The sequence below is a fragment of the Atractosteus spatula genome, chromosome 5, assembly GCF_055471065.1.
Source record: "Atractosteus spatula isolate fAtrSpa1 chromosome 5, fAtrSpa1.hap1, whole genome shotgun sequence".
Lineage (NCBI taxonomy): Eukaryota > Metazoa > Chordata > Actinopteri > Semionotiformes > Lepisosteidae > Atractosteus > Atractosteus spatula.
Window position 1 is genome coordinate 51414224 of NC_142710.1, and position 23277 is coordinate 51437500.

At 34.8% G+C, this 23277-nt stretch overlaps 1 protein-coding gene across 1 annotated transcript in view; it reads left to right on the top strand.

Moving 5' to 3' along the window:
• cntn4 (contactin 4) overlaps positions 1-23277 on the top strand; it is a 132223-nt gene that overhangs the window by 56072 nt on the left and 52874 nt on the right. The window contains exons 5-10 of the mRNA XM_088916437.1: positions 3189-3392; positions 6996-7098; positions 7357-7541; positions 10949-11088; positions 14899-15028; positions 16295-16445. Of these exons, the coding sequence (XP_088772563.1) occupies positions 3189-3392; positions 6996-7098; positions 7357-7541; positions 10949-11088; positions 14899-15028; positions 16295-16445 (913 nt within the window). The remainder of the gene's footprint in view (positions 1-3188; positions 3393-6995; positions 7099-7356; positions 7542-10948; positions 11089-14898; positions 15029-16294; positions 16446-23277) is intronic.

Genomic DNA, 23277 nt, shown 5'->3' on the forward strand with positions numbered 1-23277 from the left:
TAACCTTATATAATTCCATTTTAAAGTATATACTGTATAAAATGTAAAACTACAAAGAAAACTATAAATGAATAGAAATATATAGTGCCCATATCCTGTGTTATAGGAGTTGGTATGCTATCTCTCTTCTGCACACATACTCTACCTGTCAATCCAAAGCAGGGAACAATTCAGAAGCACTAAAGCTGACAGTTCAGAGAGAGTAAGATACAGCCATTATCTGCAAGAAAAGAAAGCACCACTCAGCCCACTTTGCTTTTTATACTTCACCATGTCATTAGATGAGAGTGTTAAAATGCTAAAAATAGCCATGTCATGGAATGGATAATAATATAATAAATTATAGAAGAGGGGGGGGGGGCAGTAAGGTTTCAAAACCAACTCCTCAGTGCACTGCACTGAGGGCCTCAATGTGTGTGGGTACTCACTGTTGCAGAATTATCCACTTTATTTACCAAATCTTGCACTATCAAATTTCCATCTGTTCAGACAAACTAAAAGACATTCAAGGGTCTGAACCTTAAAATGACATTGAGGCCAGAGAGGCAGAGCAGGAATGGGAACCAAAAAAAATATTTCATTTGAATCAAATTGTTTAATTCGAATTTTAACACATTTTGTTTAATTAAAACCTTCTAATGAAAAAGAAGGTCAGTAGAGGTTCAGTTTAAGAATTTTTCATGCCTGTTTAAAAAGCAGTTTGAAAATGTCAGTTAATCAATATAATGCTGACAGAAACTTCCAACTGCATTGTAACACATCATGTTAAAGTGGACATCTGCAGCCATCTATGACAAAACTAGATGTTCTGGGTTTCCTAAGTTGCTTTTGGTTTCCTGAGACATGTAGTTCTGCTGTCTCATCCAGTGTTGATCTCACAGTAATGGTAGGGCACAGAATAAGATAGAACCAAGTACTTTGGCTTGCCTTGGTTCTGCAAACTCTAAAGAATAGAGGTTTTATTTTTCTCTATGTAATGCTGATTTTTTGGTATGATAAGAAATCTCCAATGTTTAATGTAAATATATAATATGTGTTAAATATCTAACCTTATCAAGTCATATAAATTGATCACTTACACCACCCCAGACTACTTGCATATAACTGAATCCAGTAGTATTTAATAAACAAGTAATAGGTTTATTCCATGCTGAAAAAAAGAAGAAAGAAAACAGAACGTTTCGGCCGTGGAGCCTTCTTCAAGTGTGAGCAGCTGAAAAAAAGAAGAAAGAAAACACAACGTTTCGGCCGTGGAGCCTTCTTCGGGTGTGAGCTGCTGAAAAAAAGAAGAAAGAAAACACAGTGTTTCGGCCGTGGAGCCTTCTTCAGGTGTGAGGGAAATACCAGGGAAATACCTCCTCACACCTGAAGAAGGCTCCACGGCCGAAACGTTGTTTTCTTTCTTCTTTTTTTCAGCATGGAATAAACCTATTACTTGTCCCTTTGCATCCTACGCATGCTGATGCACCTACCCACCTGAACTACGTATTTAATAAATGTGGAGTAAACAGTGCTTTTTCACAACGGCCTACTGTAAATCATCATAAAACATTTTATTTCCCTCTGCTTTTAGCATGCAAGGATTTCTTTCTCAGTGTGTATCTCATTGTTTTAGTGAAATTGTTTGGGATAGTGTATTGTGAGAATTATTTCTTACATTTGTTAAAAATATACCGTATTATTATTTCATTTGAGATCTGAAATGCCTGAGTTGTGGGGGAACATTTCTTTGTTTCTCAGTTTGTTTATTGGCCTGTGAAACTGCAAAGTGAAAGGTATTTAAGTTGGAGAAATGTCTGAAATAACAACAACCAAAACAAATTACCCATCTTAAAGGTCAGTATTTAAAAGTCTGTTGTTTGGACAGAAGGATTTTGACATGGAAATATGTCAGTCAGGTATTGTTGACATTTATGTTTGGGATAAAGACCAGGTGGCAGCTTAATAACATCCACTGGTCTGTGAGACTTTGTTCTTAATATGTTGCAAAGTATTTTTTGTACACAGTTGACAGATGGGTTCCTCTGAAGCTTTGTACTATTGCAGAAATTTATTATCCCATTTGTTACCTAGGGCATCTCAAAATCCTAACGCTGCAGTTAATATGCTTGGAAAAGCCACATCGTTTTTAAAGAGAGTCAGAGATTTCTTTATTGTGCTCTTCATTCATGTGTGCAACAGCAGCTGGCATTTGTTGCATAATCTTGTTGCTTCTTGATGTATTTTCTTGCTGTAATGGGACTGGCACATCATTAAAAATCACTGAGCTATGCTTGTGTGTTATCATGTAGCTCTGAGTTATAAATTGCGCCCTGTGTTAATCTGTTATTGTCATCCATTGAAGTTTACAAATCATCTGAGATTTGTTTAAATTACACTTTGAGAATCTGTTTTAACAAAACACAATTAAAAACATCTGAATGCTCAATAAAGATAACACCGATTACTATGTTAGCACTTACTGGATTTGGTTTCTAATCCAAATCTCATTGATGTCAGGATCATTTTTGTATTAATTTTGTCTGGCACATAGGACCCAAAAACAAGTGGAAGGTTAAGGTGTTACAGATGTGTCTTAAAATGGCAAACGTAAGAGCCACAGAAATCCATGCACTGTTATACACAGTCTGCTACTATACAGTATGTGAAACCTGCTCTGAAGACAAAGATACACACTACAAAGCAACAAAGATGCACAATGAGTTCAGTGATGACACTAAGAAACTAATAATTTTCAGCACAGTTTGATTCAACTAAAAAAATAGGAAGACAAAGTTCTGCAGTATGTGTTGACTCCTCTCATTCCCAATTTTACGTTTATGCAATGAGTACCTGAGCATAAATTGGCTTCTGTATGTTAATTGCTTAAAAAATAGGCAATTTTCACCTCAGTGTGTGGCCATATCTTTGGCATCTGTGATGAATTTGACAACTTGGATTAGTTGAAGCAGTCTAGAAAAAAAAATGCAGTATGCAGCTTAACATATGTTTAATCAACAGTTAATCTGCAATGGCTTTTATTGCAGTTTTTACCATCTATAAAGTATATGTTATATAAATAACAGTTGAACATTCTTAATTATACTTCAGATTAAGTGAGACCAAATTTATTTTTTTCTTCTTTTACACAGCAATTTTTAAAGTGAATGTGTGTTTTAACCTTTAATAATTTATATTCTTTTTGGCAGAACTGACATACTCCTGGATTTTCAATGAATACCCATCATTTGTGCAGCAGGATACTCGCCGCTTTGTTTCACAGAAGACTGGAAACTTGTACATTGCTAAAGTGGAGCCCTCAGATGTGGGCAATTATACCTGTGTGGTGACAAACTCCGTCACAAACAGCAAAGTGCAAGGCCCACCCACCCCTCTGGTGCTTCGAACCGATGGTGAGTCCTAAATGGTTTACAAAAAGAATGTTTACACCACAACAGGCTGGAGTAAACTGCCACGGTCGGACCAACTTAAACGCAAGACTTGGGTTGATGCAGGCAGACTGACTGGGAAACCATGGGCAGCAAGTATGACTGGTAGCTTGGGATCACAAGGTTGAGAGGAGAGCCAGCTGTGGTGTGGCTGATAGCAGCTAAATTCAGTGCTTCTAGTAAGGAGTATCAGGAGGTTGGAAGGAAAGCAATGATTAGAAGAATCTGGAACTCACCACGACAGGTTCCTGAAGCAGGCTGGGAATTGTACTACTCTGGGTATCTCAGTGTCAGAGCACTGAATTAGTGGGTTTTGGGTCTCAAATGTAGTGATTAAATGGAGAACAGATTGAAAGGGAGAGGGACACACAGACAGGTGGCCCAAAATGGTCCTCACAGGTTGGATTGGAAGGTGAGCACTTGAGGGAATGCAGCAAGCCACTCCCAGCCTGGATGTGACAAGAGTACGTTTTTATCAATATTTTTAGTAGTATTACTAAAGTTCTATTATAATTCACAGTATTATTATTAGTATTAGTAGTATTATTGCTAATTAATATTAATATTATTAGTAGTATTAATAAGTATTATATAGCATTTTAAAATTAATTAGTATTTTTAGAGGTATTAATTAGTTTTAGTAATTGCAACTGTAAAACTCTCATTGTTATCTGTATTATTGGTAAAAGATTGCAGAAAGGTTAATCAAAGTAAATCTAATTATTCATTAGTTTAATTATGCTTAATTTGCTATATTAATTTGTGTATACCTTTCTCTGTTGTTTTTACCTTAGTCTTGTTTTAGTGCTAAGTGCCTTGAGACAATAGTGTGAAAGATGCTATACCAAGCACCCAAAATGCTTTAGAAATGCTTTTTTTCACCCAAAGAGATTGAAATAAAAAATGAGAAGATACGAATCTTGTAATAAAAGGTGAAGTATAATTAGAACAGGCTGAATTTAGAGAACTCTGTTTTATTAACAATACAGACAATATTTCATGCAAAGCAAAGAGCTAATATATACAATCTGCCTCTATATACTGTATCTGCATGGCTTTGTCTCTGTGGACAAAGGAGCAACATCTGTGAAATTTACAGAAGCTGCCTATGGTGAAATTAAGTTTTATTTAAGAAAGTTAGACAAAAAAGGGAATTGTTCTTCACTAAAGTACACCACCAAGACTATTGTTGATGAATACAAATAGCGTAAAAGGTTAATTGCTGTTGTTTCAGTGCTCTAAGATATTGAGATAACTTAGTTACATGTGTTGTGGTGCTTCTGTGCTGGCCTAATCAATACCTTTAAATATAAAGGTTACCTGTCCAAGAATAATCTAATTATTAGTTGCTCCTCCATCTCATTTAATGGATATTAATTAATGTTTACAGTGACACTGTATCATTGAACAAAGTGTGCTAAAGTAAAGCTATGGATGCTGTTGATGTCAAGGAACAAGCAAGCCCATTATTCCTATTTCTGATACATAACCTACATGCATTTTAGATCTGCCGGAGAAGCAGTACTGCAATTGGTGATAAGTAGTTTGATTTATCATGACACATGAAATGTAGATAATAATTCCTTAATATACTGAAAAACATTAAAAACACAACAAATGACATTGGTTCCTATACTCATTGGCTGCATTGCATTTACATAGTGCTTTTTAATTCTATTATATCCCATAATAGAGCACCTACTGTACTGTACTTGTGTGTTGCACTTCATTCATTATTTATCAGCGCTCCACCACATAGTCAGTGGTTGAATTAAGGGGACAATATACATGTATGGAAGCCAGATTATGTATGCCTAGTGGAATTTAGCCAGGACACCTGCGTAAAAACCTTATTCTTAGGAACAATACCACTGGATTCTTTAATGTTGCTTCTGAAGTATGGCACCTCCTAGTGTACAGTAGTTCACTGCACAGTTCTCTGGTACCACATACAGAGGCATTGGGGTTTGGATGTTCTTATGGCAGTAACCAAAACCCAAGCTTTCTTAGTGTCTGAGAACTGAAAAGATCAGGCTACAAGGTTATAACACTGCCACCATTTATTTACATTGTTTTATTAACTTGCAAACATTAGAGTAGTATCTGAATCTCTACCAAGTCTGAATCTGTATCTACTACAGCCGTTGTTATTTATTTTTTACAAAACAAAATGCCCTTATACAGGACTACTTACAATGTTCCAATTTATTTGGTCCACTCTGTAATTAATTAAACAATTTCAGTATTAAGCTTAATTTTTAATTAGTTACATGCTCTTAGTAACTGATGAAAGTGTTAAATATGGACAAAATAGTTCTTTAAAATAGGTGTGATCTTACAACAATTTGCAGTTAATTTAAACACTACATACATTTACCAGTTTATATACTGTACCTTCTGTTACACTGAGAAGCAAGTGTCTCATAATGAGAGATACCTGGAAGGCACAATAAGATAGAACTCTCCTTGCTAGATATGTCAGGGGATGCTAATGTGCCCATTCTCCCCAATCTTATTCACAGCCGCTGATATGAATCAGAAAATTGAGATAATGATCTGAATTAGTTCTCCACAATCACCCAACTACCAAGGTAAAAAAGGTGTCTTACAATACCAGGTGAGGGAGGAGAGATGTTTTAGTTTATTTTCAAAAACTAAATCTGGGCAGTGAAACCCTGAAAGCCATAAAGATACTGTACCATTTTAAAAGACTTGAAAAATGCTTTGGGATTAAAATGAAATTAATTTGGTCTTGATCATATAGAGGAATAAGGGTTTGTGCTAATGGACAATAAGTTAATGATCTTCTCGTTGCCTCTCTCTGCCATCTGTTTGCCTACAGTGTTTCTTCACTAACAGAGTGAAGTGTGTGAACCTGTAATCCAGGGGAGCTGTTTATGCTATGAGCTGATAGAGTTTTATTAAAGAGCTGCTAACAGAGGAATATTGATGAAGTCAATAAATTCTTTTTTGGATCCTGCTATTGTCTTTCGAACATCCAAGCATTAGTATTGGGATAAAAATGTGCGTTGTTTGACTCATGTTACAGGATTCCAGTCTTTCAGAAGGAACACAAAGCAGAACAAGTGAAATTTTACAGTCCAGTAAGCCCATTTATACTAATGTATGTAATCTGATCTTCAAACTAAATTGTATTCAGCAACATGAAATTATAGGCAGCACTGTTAAATATGGACAGGAGTAGTTTACATGAGGGGATGCTTAAGACACAAGGCAAGAAAAGAACATGCTGGTCTAGAATTGAAAATGAGCTTTGTAGTAAAATACATATGGGAGATGTAATACCAGTCCACCACAGTGGCATATATTTACATTTCTCTTGTCTAATATTTTCGCTTTTGTCTTTGATATGTGTGTACATATTATAGGTATATAAATAGGGAATACCTCAAAATTGCTTTAGCAAATTAAGTAATTTACTAAAGCATATGAGTTCACCTGAGCCGGAAGATTAGCATTTGACAATACAGACTGTTTTAAAAGATACAGTAATTAAAATCCTGATGTTTGTTTTGTTTTGTTTTTTTTTCATGCTGAATGCAACAGGAGTGATGGGCGAATATGAACCGAAGATAGAGGTTCAGTTTCCAGAGATTGTTCCTGCTGCCAGAGGATCAACTGTGAAATTGGAATGTTTTGCGTTGGGAAAGTAAGTGCAATATGCTATCCCTTGTTATTGTTATAGTATATATTTATTTGGCTAAGACACCTTGAACCAATTGATCATTCAAGCTCCTTCAATATAAATACACAATGAGAAATTTGGAAGAAATCTGCACCCTCCCCCAAGATAAACTTTACCTGAGAATAGAAAAATGAATGCAATACAGTATATAGACAGTGGTGCAATAATAATTGCAGCATGTTCCATTTTACTGATGTGTTTTCTTTCATTTCTCTCCCTTAGCCCAGTTCCAACCATTAGCTGGAGAAGAGCTGATGGAATCCCTCTTTCCAGAAGGGTGGAATTAAACAAATCAAGCGGAGTCCTGGAAATCCCATATTTTCAGCAGGAGGATGCGGGTTTATATGAGTGTGTTGCAGAGAACTCCAGAGGAAAGAATGTTGCCAAAGGGAAGCTGACATTCTATGGTGAGGTCTCTTTTTGTCTTCACTGTGGTATGTGTTTAACAATGATATGTTGGCAATTAAATTTGAAAGCATTTTCCTCATGCTAAAACAAGCAAGACTCTTGTCTTAGAAATGTTATGTTGAGTATAATCTGTTGCAGGCGATACATCTGTCAAAACAGGAATGACAGATGTAAGACAATTTGTGAACGATTTATTTTTTTCCCATTTCACATCAGAGATAATGACCAAAGAATAACAGAGACATTAATTTACTTTGTGATAATAAGTCACATTATCCTCATTCTGGCATTATCCATAGCTGTCAATAATTTGCCTCTGCACTAAAATTATGTTTTGTAGCAAAAAAAGGTAAATATAGCATGAAGTTTGACAACTCTTGCTCTCCTGATGTTTTTATCTAACATAAATGGTGAGTTTCACACTCTGAGAAATTAGCTTGTACTTATGCATTGCTTAGTTGTCTTCCAGATGGTAAAATGATTGATATTTTGCAAGGCCAACTTGACCTTGTATTACGGTATGTCTGTCAGGTGTTTCATTCTAGAGTATCATGAAAATCATCTTCAACATAACAGCTGGATTGCATCTGCATGATAGGATAGCAATATTACTTTTTAATAATTTAAATCCATTGCAGTATTGACAGTGTTTCCTTCACAAGAGAGGTCAAACCAAACTTGTCTGCCTGCCTCCGAGACCTGAACCGAAGCACAGATGACAGTGATCTATAAGTTGTTTTGGCTTCAACACATGAACAGTTTGACACTTTGAATAAGCTATGACCTTTTGAAGAAAGAAGAGCAGTTCTTCAAAATGAACTGTTTATTCCTATTGTTGGTGTTTTACTTTGCTTTTTATTTGCAAGACCAAAGAAGGCAGCTAATGAGATTTGAAACTCCCCCACCATAAATCTTAACAGGCAAGATACATGCTGTCATGCTGAGATAAATTTGGGTCCTCCTTTGTATTTCATTAAAAAGCCAGATTTTTAGCTTGATTTTTTGATTTGATAAGAAAGTTATAACACAAAGTGACATAAGATAACATTAAGTTATTACAAAAAATTAGAACTGAACTTCTACTATATGACTAATTCAATTTGTTTTACCCCAGTGTGACTTGTTGTTGGAATTTCACTGTATTTAACTTCTTTTTCATGCATGCTGTTATTTTCTGATTGTTAGGTTTTGAATTGTACAAAATTGTACACTGATTTTAATCCTTTCTAGTCAGATTACCAAAGTAGGGGTGAATTCAAACTTACAACAAAGACTTTGGAGGATACATTTGGACAGCAGATTATTTACTGGAGTAATTTGAGTGAGGTACCTTACTCAAGAGTACCACAGTAGTGTCTCACCTGGGATTTGACTTCATGACATTCCTATCACCATTACTTTGTGCTGCTGCATTGGAGAGACATGAAGTCAAATGTTGAACATTCACAGTTATATGTTTGGTGTTGATGGCAGTTGAAACAACTGTTTTTTTCCTGTTTAGGTGAAATACAACAACAGTGAAAAAAAATTCTGCATGTACCAGTCATCTCAGAAAATACCACCTAATTTTAATTTTGTGAAACAGCAGTAATATATAGTTGTATCTTCTCTTACCTACTTTACAGAATGTCTATACAGTATGTACAGGTACTAGGTACAATTTAGAAACTGAAATCATTATCGATAAACAGATCTGTTAGTATGTTTCTTAGGATGTTTCTGGGCTTTCATTCTATGATATAAATTAATAAATAAAAAATCTCAGATTGTGTGGTTGACTTTTAGGACTTTTGCAATTCTGTCAGCACTAATCAATTCAATGTAGAGTAAAAAAATGCAAAGACACATGAAGAGCTTCATAAACATTAAATTAAAAACCCTTCTATACCATACCTATGCAAAATTGTTCCTTATTCTTCTGTACATTGATTTGTAGTTCCACACATCTAACCATCTAACCTCCTGCAATTATTCATTGTGCTTTGTGTAAATTACAGCATATCACCATCTGAATGAATAATCCAGTTTGTACCTATCATTTTCCATGCTGGTGTGCGTGTTCAGCCTAACCTCTCTGAAAAAGCTCTGGTTCCCTCTTTGCCCAACAATGAAAATCTTTGTTTTTTGACTCACTTTCTGAGAAAAATGCTAATTGAGTTTCTCTGGCACAGTCAAGCTCGGAGTCTTTTAACATATAACTACCATATTAATGGCTTCTGTAATGGCTGGCAACAAGGCTATCTCAAAAGGTTCTCATGTTATTGAAGTTATGCAAATAAATTAGGAATGTAACATGGAGTGATGATTTTAGGATTACAGCAGAAAAATGCAATATTCTTTTTAAAGAAAAAATAGATTTGGTAAATTAGTTTTCTGACTGTTTTGCTATGAAAATGTTAGTATGTAGTGACAGAGGCCCATTTTATTACAAACTTAGTTTACACTCCATTTACTACAAAACAATGAATCCAAGTAAATTTATGATACTGTCCTGTAAAGGGAGTCAATGGAAAACTTTATTTTATTGAGAACTATATCAAGTCATCTTTTAATATTATATTACGAACCAATTCCCTAGTTTCTGGCTTAGTTTATATAGGTATATCATGATACAAAGATCAATCCAACAAAACGTAAGACAGCATTTTCCATTTCAGAGAACAGTAGAGCATTTTCAGCCATGAATTTTGGTGACTCACATTGAACCGCCAATAAATGAAAAGCAAATCATAAAACAAAAGAACTGAGCAAGTCTTCACAGAAATAGCATTCAGCTTGAGCTCAAAACTTCATTTCTTTTGTGCAGCATTGTCACTTTTTATTAAAAATGGTTTATTGCCTGTGCATTTGAGCTGAGCCTCCCTGGCTCAACCACAAATTTACTACAGGGTGTAGCGTGGTCAGTATTTTTCTTTCTCGGTTAGAAAACAAGTCTGAAATGATGGTGACAAGCACCTACTTTTGATATATTCAGAGTCTGAGAAAGAAGTTTAGTTATAATGGCCTTGGAAGGTATTTTTCATTAGATTGTAAGGCTTAACACTAAATGTCTAATACCATTTAACGTGACTTTATTTTCAAAAGTATAAATGTTTTAAATATTATAAAAACAAGTCTAAAACCATAGTATAAGTATATTCTATCGTATGGAGCAGATAACCATGTTTTCACACCACAAAAGTTTAAATGTCTCCAGATTGTTCACAAATGTGTGATAACTCTCATCACAATTCAACATGTACTCGGCAATTATCGGATTTCATCACTGACACAATATCATAACTTGTGGTCCCACAATGGCTAGAATGACCTGTGAGGCCCATAAATAGAGGAGTGTGAGACAAGAAACAAGATGGTGATGAATCTGTCAGTGCCTTTTATCATTTCAGTGTGTCCTTTTTTACAGCCCCCCCTCAGCTGATTGAAAAACTTCATGATGTGCACAAGCCTATCGATGATAACTTGGTCTGGGAATGCAAAGCAAGTGGAAAACCAAAGCCTTCCTACAGATGGCTGAAGAATGGAGAGTCTTTGGAATCATTAGAGGTTAGACAGCAGCTGTGGCTAATATTTCCCAGATTTCTCAGCCACTATATATTGTAAATATATTTGCTTTGAGGAGACCATACTGTTAATATTGGATTAAAATTTAGGTACACTTATAGTATTGTATCTGAAAAAGCTGTTGAGGCAGTGATTTCCATGCAGAAGCACTCTAGTGGTTTGAAGCTATTTTCTGTGTTAGCAAGTATTCAAACTCTTAAAGATTTTACAATATATACCTAATAAATCCAACAACACATTCCTGAGTTACAAACAGTTGATATTCACAAGGTTCCAATTATTCAGTTTCACAATGTAAAATTTCCTGTAAGGTGTTAATATGGTAGGTTGCTGTATCTAGTTACATGTCTAGATATACCTGTCTATGTACAGTATGTTGAAGAAGAATTTAAACTGCAAAATGTGATGGCAATATTGTTCTAGTATTAAGGTGCTACAGTATAAACCTTTCACAGTAATTTTCCTTTAAATCATATGTGCTCTGAGATGAGTATAAATCACTTATTTTCCAAAGAGGTACATTTGCTTTTCCCCGATATTTTAAAGCAGACTCGCTCATACATCTGAGTGTTACATGAGTTAGTGTCTCTCTCTTTTTTCTTATTTTCAGTTTAGGGTTCAATAACCTTTGTGTGTATAAGCACATTACACTTTCTAGACATTTTGAAAGGGACTACACTTTGACATTGCATGGAGGAGCATCTTTAAATAATTCTGTTTTAATTAACTATGAGGCAGGGCTGTGGTGTGACAGCTAGCACTACTGTATCACAGCTCTTTTTCTTCCTGGGTTTGATTCTGAACTGCTAGTGTGCAGTTTTCATGGTTTCCTTGTATTCGTGTGTGTTTTTTCCAGATGTCTCAGTTTTTTTCCACCAACATACACTATGCTTGCTAAGTTAATTGGTGTCAATAAACTGTCCCTGTGTGCCCTGGAGTGGACTGGCACTCTGTTCAAGGTGTAGTTGCACCTTGTGCCCTATGCTTCCAGTATATCTGCTACACTTTTCATGATGAGGTGGCTTTCTGATGATGAGTTAATATTAAATATGTCATAGAAAATGAAATATATAATCTGATAGCATTAGAAACATCATAAGACTCCTTTGCATATGGAGATGATATATTTTGCTGTCTTTAATATATTTTTGACCTTTTGAATCTCTTAAAATCAACACATTTGTAGAACTACTGTGGGAACAGTCTGTGCCATCTTGTACGTATGGTCTATGGATTATACGTTAATCAAACAGATTTTTATTTTCTGAAATTGTCTGATGGGAGATACTTAATTTTTTTATCTATTTGTGTGTCCAATCCCACTGAATTTTTTGCTTATATCCCCTTCTATGCAGCTAAAAAATTAAATGGCAAAGCTTTTCGCTTTCAGCAAAAGTTTTGTTAAAATGACATTTGTTGGAGAAAGATCACATTCTTCTGACACTATCTGAAAGCAATGAAAAAGAATAGAATATATTATGTTTTACCATTACACAAAATAATTGCAGACCAAATAAAAGAAGGGTATAGATCATTTGCATAATTCAATCTGCTTACACTAGAGTTAAATTTTAAGTCTGCTTGCTTTGTTTTGTTTATATAAACATCTTAAAGGATGTACAGTCCTGGACCAAAAATTAATTACTCTTCACAACATGCCAGTAAAAAACAAACCTGCCTGCCTGTCAGAGATAATTCTCTTACTATACGCAAGAAAATGACAGAAGTGACTTTTATTGTTAACTTCTAGTAATAGAATAGCATTATTAGTGTTAGCCAAAACCAAATACAAGGGTTAAGTCACTGAACTGTAATTTTGTCCACATTAAAGTGAGAAGACATGAAACATCTCTAAAAGTGCAAATATTAATGAACTTTTCAGACACTTAGAAAAATTAATCAAAAGAGCTATTACAATTCCTAAAATGTCACCATCAACTGCTACAGCCTTTAATCAATTGGGTAACAAAAGGTCATTGTTGCCAGGAAACTAAAACTTGGGAAAAGGAAGTCATTTGTAATTATTCATTACAATAAATCAATATGACTTCTTTTTTTTTTGCTGCCATTTCGTTCGGCAGCTACAAGGAACAGCATATTTGCAAAGCTGTCATTTTAAAATATAACTGAAATAAAAAAGCTTTGCAGGTGCCTAAACAAGATAACCCACACAGTAGGGTGGTTAAATTAAGTTATATTTTCTTTGGTTATATTATAAGCAATTAATTTGTTCTAGAAACAAGATACTATTTTAACATGCTTTTTTTGGTTTGAATGATAGACCCTTCAAATACATAATAAATGGAAGGCATTTTGACAGCAAGCTGTTCAGCATAGCTGCTTTTGGTTAAACTTTGTAAACCAAATTAAGAAATCCTAGTCATACCTAACTCAGTAATGGCACTATCCATTGGCTTACTTTAGCAGAGGTGCACAGATGGTTTCCTCAGATTCACGAAAACTGCTGATTTTAGTGGAATGTCATTGTTAATTAATGGCAACCGTAAAAGGAATTGGCTTCACGTAGGTAATAACATGTGCTGCCATTTGTTTCACATTCTAGAAGGCCTTTGTAGAATTTCCAGAGTAGTGTTAGGCTTTCTCACCTGAAATTAAAGCAACAAGAACTCTGGACATAACCTGTTCATTTATACAAGTTGCCCTGCTGTACAAATGGGTCTGTGGGTCGTCATAGTACATGAGAATTTGTTCCCTATTGACTTTTCTGGTCAAATAAAGGAGTTAAAAATCCTGCTGGATCACGATGTGATGTTTCAATGAGCGCTGCTCTTCTTTTTATGTCGCAGTACCTTAATCCTTTAAGACTAGAAACAGAGTCATTCAAATGCCCCTCAGGATCCGCTTTCTAATGATATTATGGTGAGCTTCAGAGAACAAAAAAAAACAGATCAAGGGCAAGTGGAATCAAAGGTGAAAGTGAACTTTGACCAAAATAGAACATTGATGAAATCTGGTTTTACGCAAAAACAAAAATAGCTTTCACAGATGATAGGACTCATGGTCAGCCAAATATTTTTGTCACTTATACAGATTAATTTATTCTAATTAAGTTGCTTATAGGTTTTAACATTAAACTTAATTTAAAAATTAACTTAATTAAAATTATCCTGAAAGTACATATTTCATTTAGTCTGGACTGTTTTTTTTTATTCCTCTTCAGCATCTGCTTTTGCCGCAGTATTGTTTAGTAAGGCCTTTCCAGATGGTGGTTTTCATTTTATCCAATTTTTTTCCTTTTTTTCCTCAGGGACATGGGCCAAATCTCTCCTATTTAAAAAAAAATGAAATAATGAATTGACGTTCCCAAGCAAGTGGTCCACAGACCATATACAAAAGTAGCACACAGTTTGGCACAAATTACAATTTTCATTATAGATGTGACTGGAAAATGCATGGTAACTGCAATAGTCTCTCTTCCCCAAGCTGAACTTGTTCCCTTAGGACAGGTGGAAGATACATCAGCAAATTGGCAGTCTAAGGAATCTGGCAATAGACCCAGCTCTCCTGCCTAGCTTTGTGCTAGTCTGCATTCTACATGTACTTGCACTTTCTGAATCAAAAGAGAGTCTAAACAACAAGAAAAATAAATAGAATGGACTTTATCTGCAACTTATACTGTACATGATTAAATTGATTAAGATCATTTTCTGCTCTGCTGCCTCATCCTGTCATTAGCCATGAGTGCTGTAGCCCAAATCTTCATTGTCATGATTTGAAACTATATATAAATTCATACATTTGTAAAGGTACACTTTTCTGTCTTTTTCCAAGGAAAGAATACAAGTGGTGAATGGCGTCCTAGCCATCACTGGCCTGGCTTTGTCTGATTCTGGGATGTACCAGTGCATAGCTGAAAATAAGCATGGAGAGAAACATACCAGTGCTGAACTCAGAGTGATGGGTAAGAAGAATGGGACATATTTGCTAGTATTTACGATTTTGACTTTGTTTCTTGTCTGCAAAGACTATGGATTTTTTTTCTTTATTTTACCAGTTCTATTGTAGCCTGTCTATGCAGGATGTGCTTTGTCATTCTTACTGTGCAACCTGTCAGTGTTATTGAGAAGTTGCTAGATTGCACAGCAAAATTAAAGAACGATGAAATCAATCTCTTTGTGTCGCAGGCAAGCCTGTTCCATGCTCGTCCTCTCACAAGATAATGGCTTGTTGATGTAACCAGTCGAGGTTCTTCAACACAGCTGGATTTTAAATGAAAGTGGGGATAAAAAAGCATGCAATACCACTAGTAGTTTTATTTTTGCAAGTTTAAAAGCTTCTCATACATCCCATGCGTGGATTCACCGGAGCAAAAGAATTTAAACACAAAATTTGCCATTTCTTTGTGTTTTTTTGACTTCTTAATGAACAGTTCTCTGTGTAAAAAGCATGATTATGTACTGTACAACACCCCCCCCCAGTTAATCTGAAAATGCACTGTACTGCAGGAAATTACAGTCACACTACTGTATATTGACTTATGTTCTAATTGAGGATCTTGTTAAAAGGGGAAGAGAGGTAGAACTACTGGTAGTTATAATGATAAAATTCATTTGGGCAGTGAAAATAAAAGAATGTGACATTTTCATTCAATGTTTCACATAGAAGAAATAAGACAGTGGTAATTAAGGACTGCAGAGCTTGCAGTATTTCAATCTTGCCATTTCAGCTTAGTGCTGGTAATTTGTAAGACTCACTTTGAAAGCCAGTTTTTCTAAATACAATGCATAAAACAAGAAGCCTAATATATGTGAGGATATTAGTAATTGTATCATTAACAGATCTTTGCTGAAGTTCCTCTCACTTTAGATTTGTGTTTTATTTTGGATTTTTTTAAAAAGTATTGGTATTATAAATGGGTTAAAATATGAATAATTCTTTGCATACCTTAGTGTGCATAATCTTTTACACTCCATATTCACTTGTTTTGCCCTGATTTTTTAAATGCTTTAACACTGATTAAAGTTGTTTTAAGTTGTAATACCCTGAAACATGTTCCCCAGGTGGAACACACCCCATATTTGTGAGTACAATTTGGTGATTTTATTTTGTTGTAATTGCAAAATTCTAGATTTTCCACAGGAATAATACAAATTGTGATTTTTCAGTTCAATAAAAACAGCACTGAAGGCTGGACCAGATTGTATAACCTTCTTTTCTCCTTCCACAGCAAAAGCACCAGATTTTTCACAGAATCTCTTGAAAAAACAAACCCTGGTTAGAGAGGGAGGAGAAGTTGTCATTGAGTGCAAACCCACAATGTCTCCCAGAGGAATGATCACATGGAGGAAAGGGAACGAAGCACTTCAAGAAAATGAGCGGTAATTTATTTATTTTTAATGCATCTAATTATTATACGGTACCAGGCACAAGGCCTGAAGGATTTTTGAATGGGTGATTTTCTGTTCACTATCATTACCATCATTACATTACATTACATTAATTCCATCAGCGGATATGTTGTAAAGCTGTTTGTCATAGCTCTTCCCAAAAAGTCCTTCTAGAGTAAGAACGTGGAAAAAGATTTAGCTGCAGGTACACTGTATCACATTTAGGTTTTTGCAACTGTTGTCCAATTCCTGCTGAATGCTGGTCTTTACTTTTTACACTTAAGATTTGAGTGATTTCATCACCAGGAAGAGGCAGGAAATGATCAGTAAAACAGTGTTTCATGCAAAACTCTGCCATATTAAACTGTTCAAAGCAGTGCAAGAATTGGACATTCTAGATGAAAACATCTGAAAACACAGGTGTTCTTCTATTAACAAGTAGATCATACCAGCCAAATATAAATCTTGTACCCTAACCTTGAGCAGAAGAGACAGACTCATAGGTACAGTATTTAGCACAAACATACCCACCCCCCCCCCCTTTATGGGGATTGATTTTATCATTTGTAATTCCTTGCATTTATATACTTTTCATCTCAAAAGACTGGGAAAAAGAGGGAATCATCTTCATCCACAAATAAAATGCAGCACACACCTGGGGGTGCAATTTAATTATGGCTCAATACTTTCAAATTATACCCATCTTACTATTTGTTTCATTTTGAAATGATTTACATTATCATTATTTATCTTCAGAATTTCATTTTTCAGTTTAGATTATTGTTATTTCCAGTTATTATTATTTTTAATTATGGGTTTGTAACTGATATTACTTATTTTCATTTACTGCACTAGATGATCATTGCCTTACAATTATTCAGCTGCCTTTTTTAACGACATTTTATTTCATTGTTACAAAGCTCTATTTCTAGGGTTTTAAACATGCATGCCATTGTCCTACATTATTTATCTTGTTTTTGATCCCCTGCATAATTAAAATATATGTTAGGGGTACTGGTATTCCATCCAGGAATCTGATGCTGCAAGACACTTTAACATCAGCTGATCAAAAGCTTGGAATTTTTGTCCCAGTACACAGCTGGAGCATTCATCAAGCACTTTTACCTTCCAATGGGGGTCTTCTGGCAACAGTAATTGTTAGTCTTGCAGGGTATCTAAACTGCTGTGCATGGACATATGTTCACAGTTTTCCTAATAGGTGCACGGATGCAAAATGAAAATGTGCACCAAGGGAGAAAATGCCAAACCTGTCTTTCTTCCTAAGAAAGCATGACAGATGGGTAGCCTACTGTAGCAGCCTGAAAGGGTAGGGCTTGCAAAGTTCAATGCATAGCCCCGAGAATGATATTATAGTATATATCCAATGTTGCTCTGCCATTTGGCTAAATATGCAACTTAAGTCAAGGGATTTGAAGGATTGGGACTTTTTTATAAAAGAGTGGTCTTTTGTCTCTAATATTGAGATAGTAATCATGCTTCGGTTGCATTCTAGGTTTGATGCTGACAAATCTGTAAATGAAAATAATTAGTGAAAGGCAGGGTTATATAAATTAGTAGTATTGTTTTTATCTTTGCTTTGATGAAATGCCTCCTACTACTGTCACTACCAATCACTTCATGACACCAGTAGCAAATCAATCCAGTGTCATTTTTTTACAGAGGTTTTTCTTGAATTGAATATACCTCTCTTCCTTATTGAGTATTGGATCAAGCTTATACAGTACTGTGTTTTTCAGGATTGTTTGATTTCCTTATTCTTTGTATTATCTTTTTATTATACATGTTCAAATCCTGCAGGTTTCTTGTTTGAAACCTGATTAGTTCTCACCCAAACAGACAGAAGCCAATATAGTGTCTGTCACCATCTAATTTTAACATGCTGAATTCATCTAGTGTTTACTCAGTTCCAGTTTTGTATTAATATCTCTTGATGTGCTCCATATATTCTATATGTTATTAATTGATTTTACAACAGCAAGCAATATTAACTGACTCAAATTAGAGAGCACATTTGGAGGAAAATTAGTAAAAATAAAATGTTTATCACAGAGTGATAAAAGTAGTTTATAAAACAATTTTAGAATTTCCACCACTCATTAGTAATTTAAACCAAGATATGTAAATTTAAGGAGTTAAGACCAGTTTTATATATTATTTTTTTGAGATGAAACAACAGTGGAAAAAGTTGTTTTGAACATTTTGGTCTCTTTGCCCTTCTGTTTCCCCTCTGGACTGAAATACAATACAATTTTTTTGAGCAAAATGAGGATTCCCATTTTTTTCGGTGAGCTCCCATTTGCTGTCATTTTTCTATTTGATTTAAGGAGAAAATAACAGTTGTTTAAGAAATAATTCAAATATTTCTATAAACTAATAACTTGTAGTTACATCTCTGTTTCTGTAAGCTAACAAAAAGTGCACTGAAAATATGTATGTTTTACTCTGAGGTGTTTTCTTATATAGGTGATTAACTTATACAGGAGCAGCAACAAAGGAAAATGTGCAGACATCTTGTTTATGACACTGTAACATTAGAAACCAAATTACACAGACAAACACTTGTAGCACACCTTTACTAGTTTGTATTGTAATACAATATATATATATAGTAAATATTTAGCTGTGTGAGCCAGCACTATGCAAGTTTACCTATAAAGGTATTTTAAAGTAATTCCTAACTCTTATTTTCCTTTAATGAGCAGATTTTCACTCTTACAAGTCGGGCTCTCGTAAAGCATTGCCAAGATTCTTTTCTCATATCTTCTCAGATTTGTAACTTTCCTTATAATAAAGGTTTCTGTGTGTTAAATGCACATACAGTAGTACGTGATAGTACCCGATGTTTATGCATTTGCTCATGGCTGTAACAAACTGACTACTGTACCTTAAATGAGTTGGAGTGTAATTATTGAACTGCCTATTATTTATACATTGGCCAAGGACTGCATGTTACTCAGTTTATTCACCAGAATTTTATTGTTTTCATACTTGCACACAATTTTGTTAAGGTTTGAGTTCTCTGGAACCTGAGTTGAACAGTTTCTGAGTTCTGGAAGCATTCAGAGATTATAACGCTGAAAATAACAGGAATTTTTTTTCAGTTATATTGATTTTTCATGTTATAAGCAATATTTAAAGGAATGAATTAAGATCATGTAATGAGGGATTACTGACTGTATTTGAAATCTGAATACATCTTCAAATTGGATGTCAATGCTGTTATGCGCGTCTGCCTATTTGTTCTTTTTGAAATTCTGAATGTACTGTACTTCACTGGGAGCAGGGATTTATTTTATTGGTGATACAGTGAGTTTCAAGAAGTATAGATTTTGTTTGTATGATTTTATCATTCTTCCATTATAGACCACTTAACTGAAAGCAAAAATGTTGAAATGAAAATCATTATATTGAAGCTTTTAGAAGACTGGACATTGACAAAGAAGACAGATCAGTTTTGCTGACATCCCCAATCGATATCCAAGTTGTCCTGTTTTCAACATTCAAGTAAATACAGTAGTACATATAATGCCCTTCAAAAGTAATGGGGCAGCAAAATCAAAATCTTTATGTTGCTTTACAGTAAAGCAATTTGTATTTGGATCTTGAGAATAATATGAATGATACGTATAGTAGAACATACTGTACTGTATATTTTAATTTTGGGCAGTTTCACAGATATTTGTGATCATACATTTCATAGAATAAAAATATACTTTGAATTAAAACCATTGATTTCATGTGACCATAACCATTGGGTCACATTCAATTTAAGTACTTTTAGAGTGTTCATGTGTCAGTGTTTAGTTGAAATTCCTGTTGTGACAATAGCTTCATGACATCTGTGACTCATTGAGCTCACCATATTCTTTCTGTAAAACTTTGAGGTGCTTTGCTGCAGCATGTTCTTGCCTGTTGTTGGGGTTTTCTGTTTTGTTTTTTGTGCATGATTAATATAGTTTAAATCTTGAGATGTATTGGTCATATGGTTTGGGTCATGGCCTTGCTGAATATTGAAATGCCACTCGATGGAAGCATTTTCTTTTAGATAATCACACAAAATGTTTCTGTGAACTTCAGTATTAATTGTGCTGCTGCCAGTTCCAAAGGTGGCCAAGCAATACATTATCTTTCAAAATTTACACAGAATTACAAGGATGAGTCCGACGCGTTAAGGAAGAAGATTTTATGGATCAAGAAGATTGGTTGACTTGTCTAATGGACAAGAAGGTTGTATCTTAGACAAGACTAAGATAAAACTTTACCAAACTCTTGAAAAGATGTGGAGAAAGAAAGGAACTGCACATGCTCTAAAGAACATAACCTCGTCTCTGAAGAGCATGGCTTGGCTTGGACATGTGTGGTCAGGATTGCGTGCATGTGTCCAATTACTCACGGTCAGTTGAAACCAATGGGTTAAGCACAAAGTGTGTTTTTATTCTCATATATTCTAATATAATGCTATAAATAAAGGGAAAACCATTCAGCACATCTACTGTATCTCCTTTGATAGTCAATAGTTAATTGACCTAAGGAAAAATCCAGATGTTTCTTGAAAGAGTACTGGCTTGAACATGACAGCCATACTAACACCACCCTTTGTGTAAAGATGCACTTGCTGTTCTTAGTCTGAAATGCACTTCAATGTGCTTTTCACATGTGCCATCTGGTTTGTGTCTGAAACCCTCACTCCTTTAAGCAATTATGCTCAAACTCACACCAATTTATCCCACTGCACTATTGCTTCAGTTACCCCAAAATAAAACAGATATTGATATTGCTGTGTGGACTGTTAACAGTTTTTAATTCAAACTGACCTTGCAAATTCATAGCTATTAAAAGGTGTGGTTATACAAACAGAACTCAAGAAGATTAATTGGCATTAAGCCAATACATATGATATGCTAACATACTGTAGTAATGATATATTCTGAATTTAGACTTCTGTAACTTCTAATTAGGCTGATGTTTTTATCCATAGCAACTTAAATTTGCTATCTATTTTATATATTTAATCTATTTTACTGGAGCTGTTCAGGTGACATGCCTTGCAAAAGGATAAAAGTCTCTTACATACTTTCATGTGTCTTGTATTGTGAGGATGTGACACAGATTATTGAGTTTTTAATCAAAATTAAAAGCCTTGGACACTGAGAGTGAGATTTCCATTCCAGTTGCTTAATGTAGTCAAGACTTTAGAGGAATATTAAATTTGTCTTGAACTCTGTGACTTCTAAAACGTCAGTGCTTTGTTATGCAGAGCAGGAAAAAACATATGTCTATTCAAAACAATCACTTTAAGGATAAACATTAATCACAAAGCTCATATATATAATCGAGAGGTTCTGTAAAAAGTCACCATGTTCACAATTAATAGCACATTACCACATTCCTGGTTGCTTTTGAGAGAACAGAGCTCATGTCACCCGCTGTGTAATTCATCTTCATAGCAGGGACATTTTCCATCGAGAGCCCAGTGAAGGGGATGTCTTATCTTACAGAGACAATGCCTTGGGGCTCCTGTTTAGATGACATCAGCTGGAACAAATAAGCTGAGAATGCAATTTAGTATTTCAGAACAAATCTCACTGATGACTCTGTAAGTGCTTTGTGTCAGCAGCTGATCAATGTATGAAACATTGTATTTTAATGTGTCTCCAAAAGTAAAATGTTTATTTCTGATTGGTAGCACTAAACCTTGGTAAAACTCTCTGGTGCTTTGTTCTGTTTTTTTTTTCATTTTTATCCTTATCCTTATGCCTGCCTCCTGAATTTAGTAATAATCTTGGATTATTAAGCCTGAAATTCTATCTGTCTGACATGCTTTTGTTTTCTGAACTATTAATTCATTACTGCGATACTTCTTCTTCAGAATTGAATCACCTATATGGAGCTATATGCCCCTAAAGGTATCTTTTGTATCTATAAAACATCTATTTCCAGTTTTACTGTGATCATTTTTTCTTTTTGCATACTGATGCTGGAGGTAAAATAAAATAAACCCAGAAGATAATATGTAGTAGTAATGGTATTTTCAAAATGTGTACCGTGCTATCAAACAAAAGCATGCTTTCAGTGGGATGAAAAATTGCCTTAGGAATATTAAGTACTTTAGATACAAAGGCAACTTGAATGCACCCCATGAATGAATAAAGTAAGAGCAATAGGTGTAAGCAAACACAAGCCAGGGCAGTGCCCGGTATCTGTTTACATGTGACACTGTTGTTCATGAATAATTAAACCAAATTTAAGAGTAGCCTTCTTGAATGTTAATGGGCCTCATTGAGAATAAATGAGAAACAACATTAACTATAGGTATGGTCATTCTAACTCTGTTTCAGACAGTATTAAATGATATGCAATTAGTACGCTTGTCACAGACGATTGGGTTGGAGCAAGGTCACAGAAGTAAGTTCGAAACTTAACTGTGGAGCTTTATGAAGGACACTAAAAAAATTCAAAAGTTAAAGCTACTACAAACCATTTTTGTATTTTTCATTACACATCAGCCTTCTGTTTTTGTGCACATGAAGCCAATGATAGGAGCTCAGGAAAAACGCTATAAAACATGTTAAACATTTGGCTGCTGTTATCAGTGGTAAAAGTAATTACATTTTGATTTCATTGGCCACTATCATATTTTTCACAGTGCTCTCTCAAAGTCAGTGCACAATGTTATCTCGTTCAGAAGATGTAGACGTATTGAGCATGTCCTTCATAATCCACAAGTGAATAAAGATGATTGGTCACATGTTCTGGGAGCCATATAAGACCTTTGACCTCCTTTTTGTCAAATATAAAATTG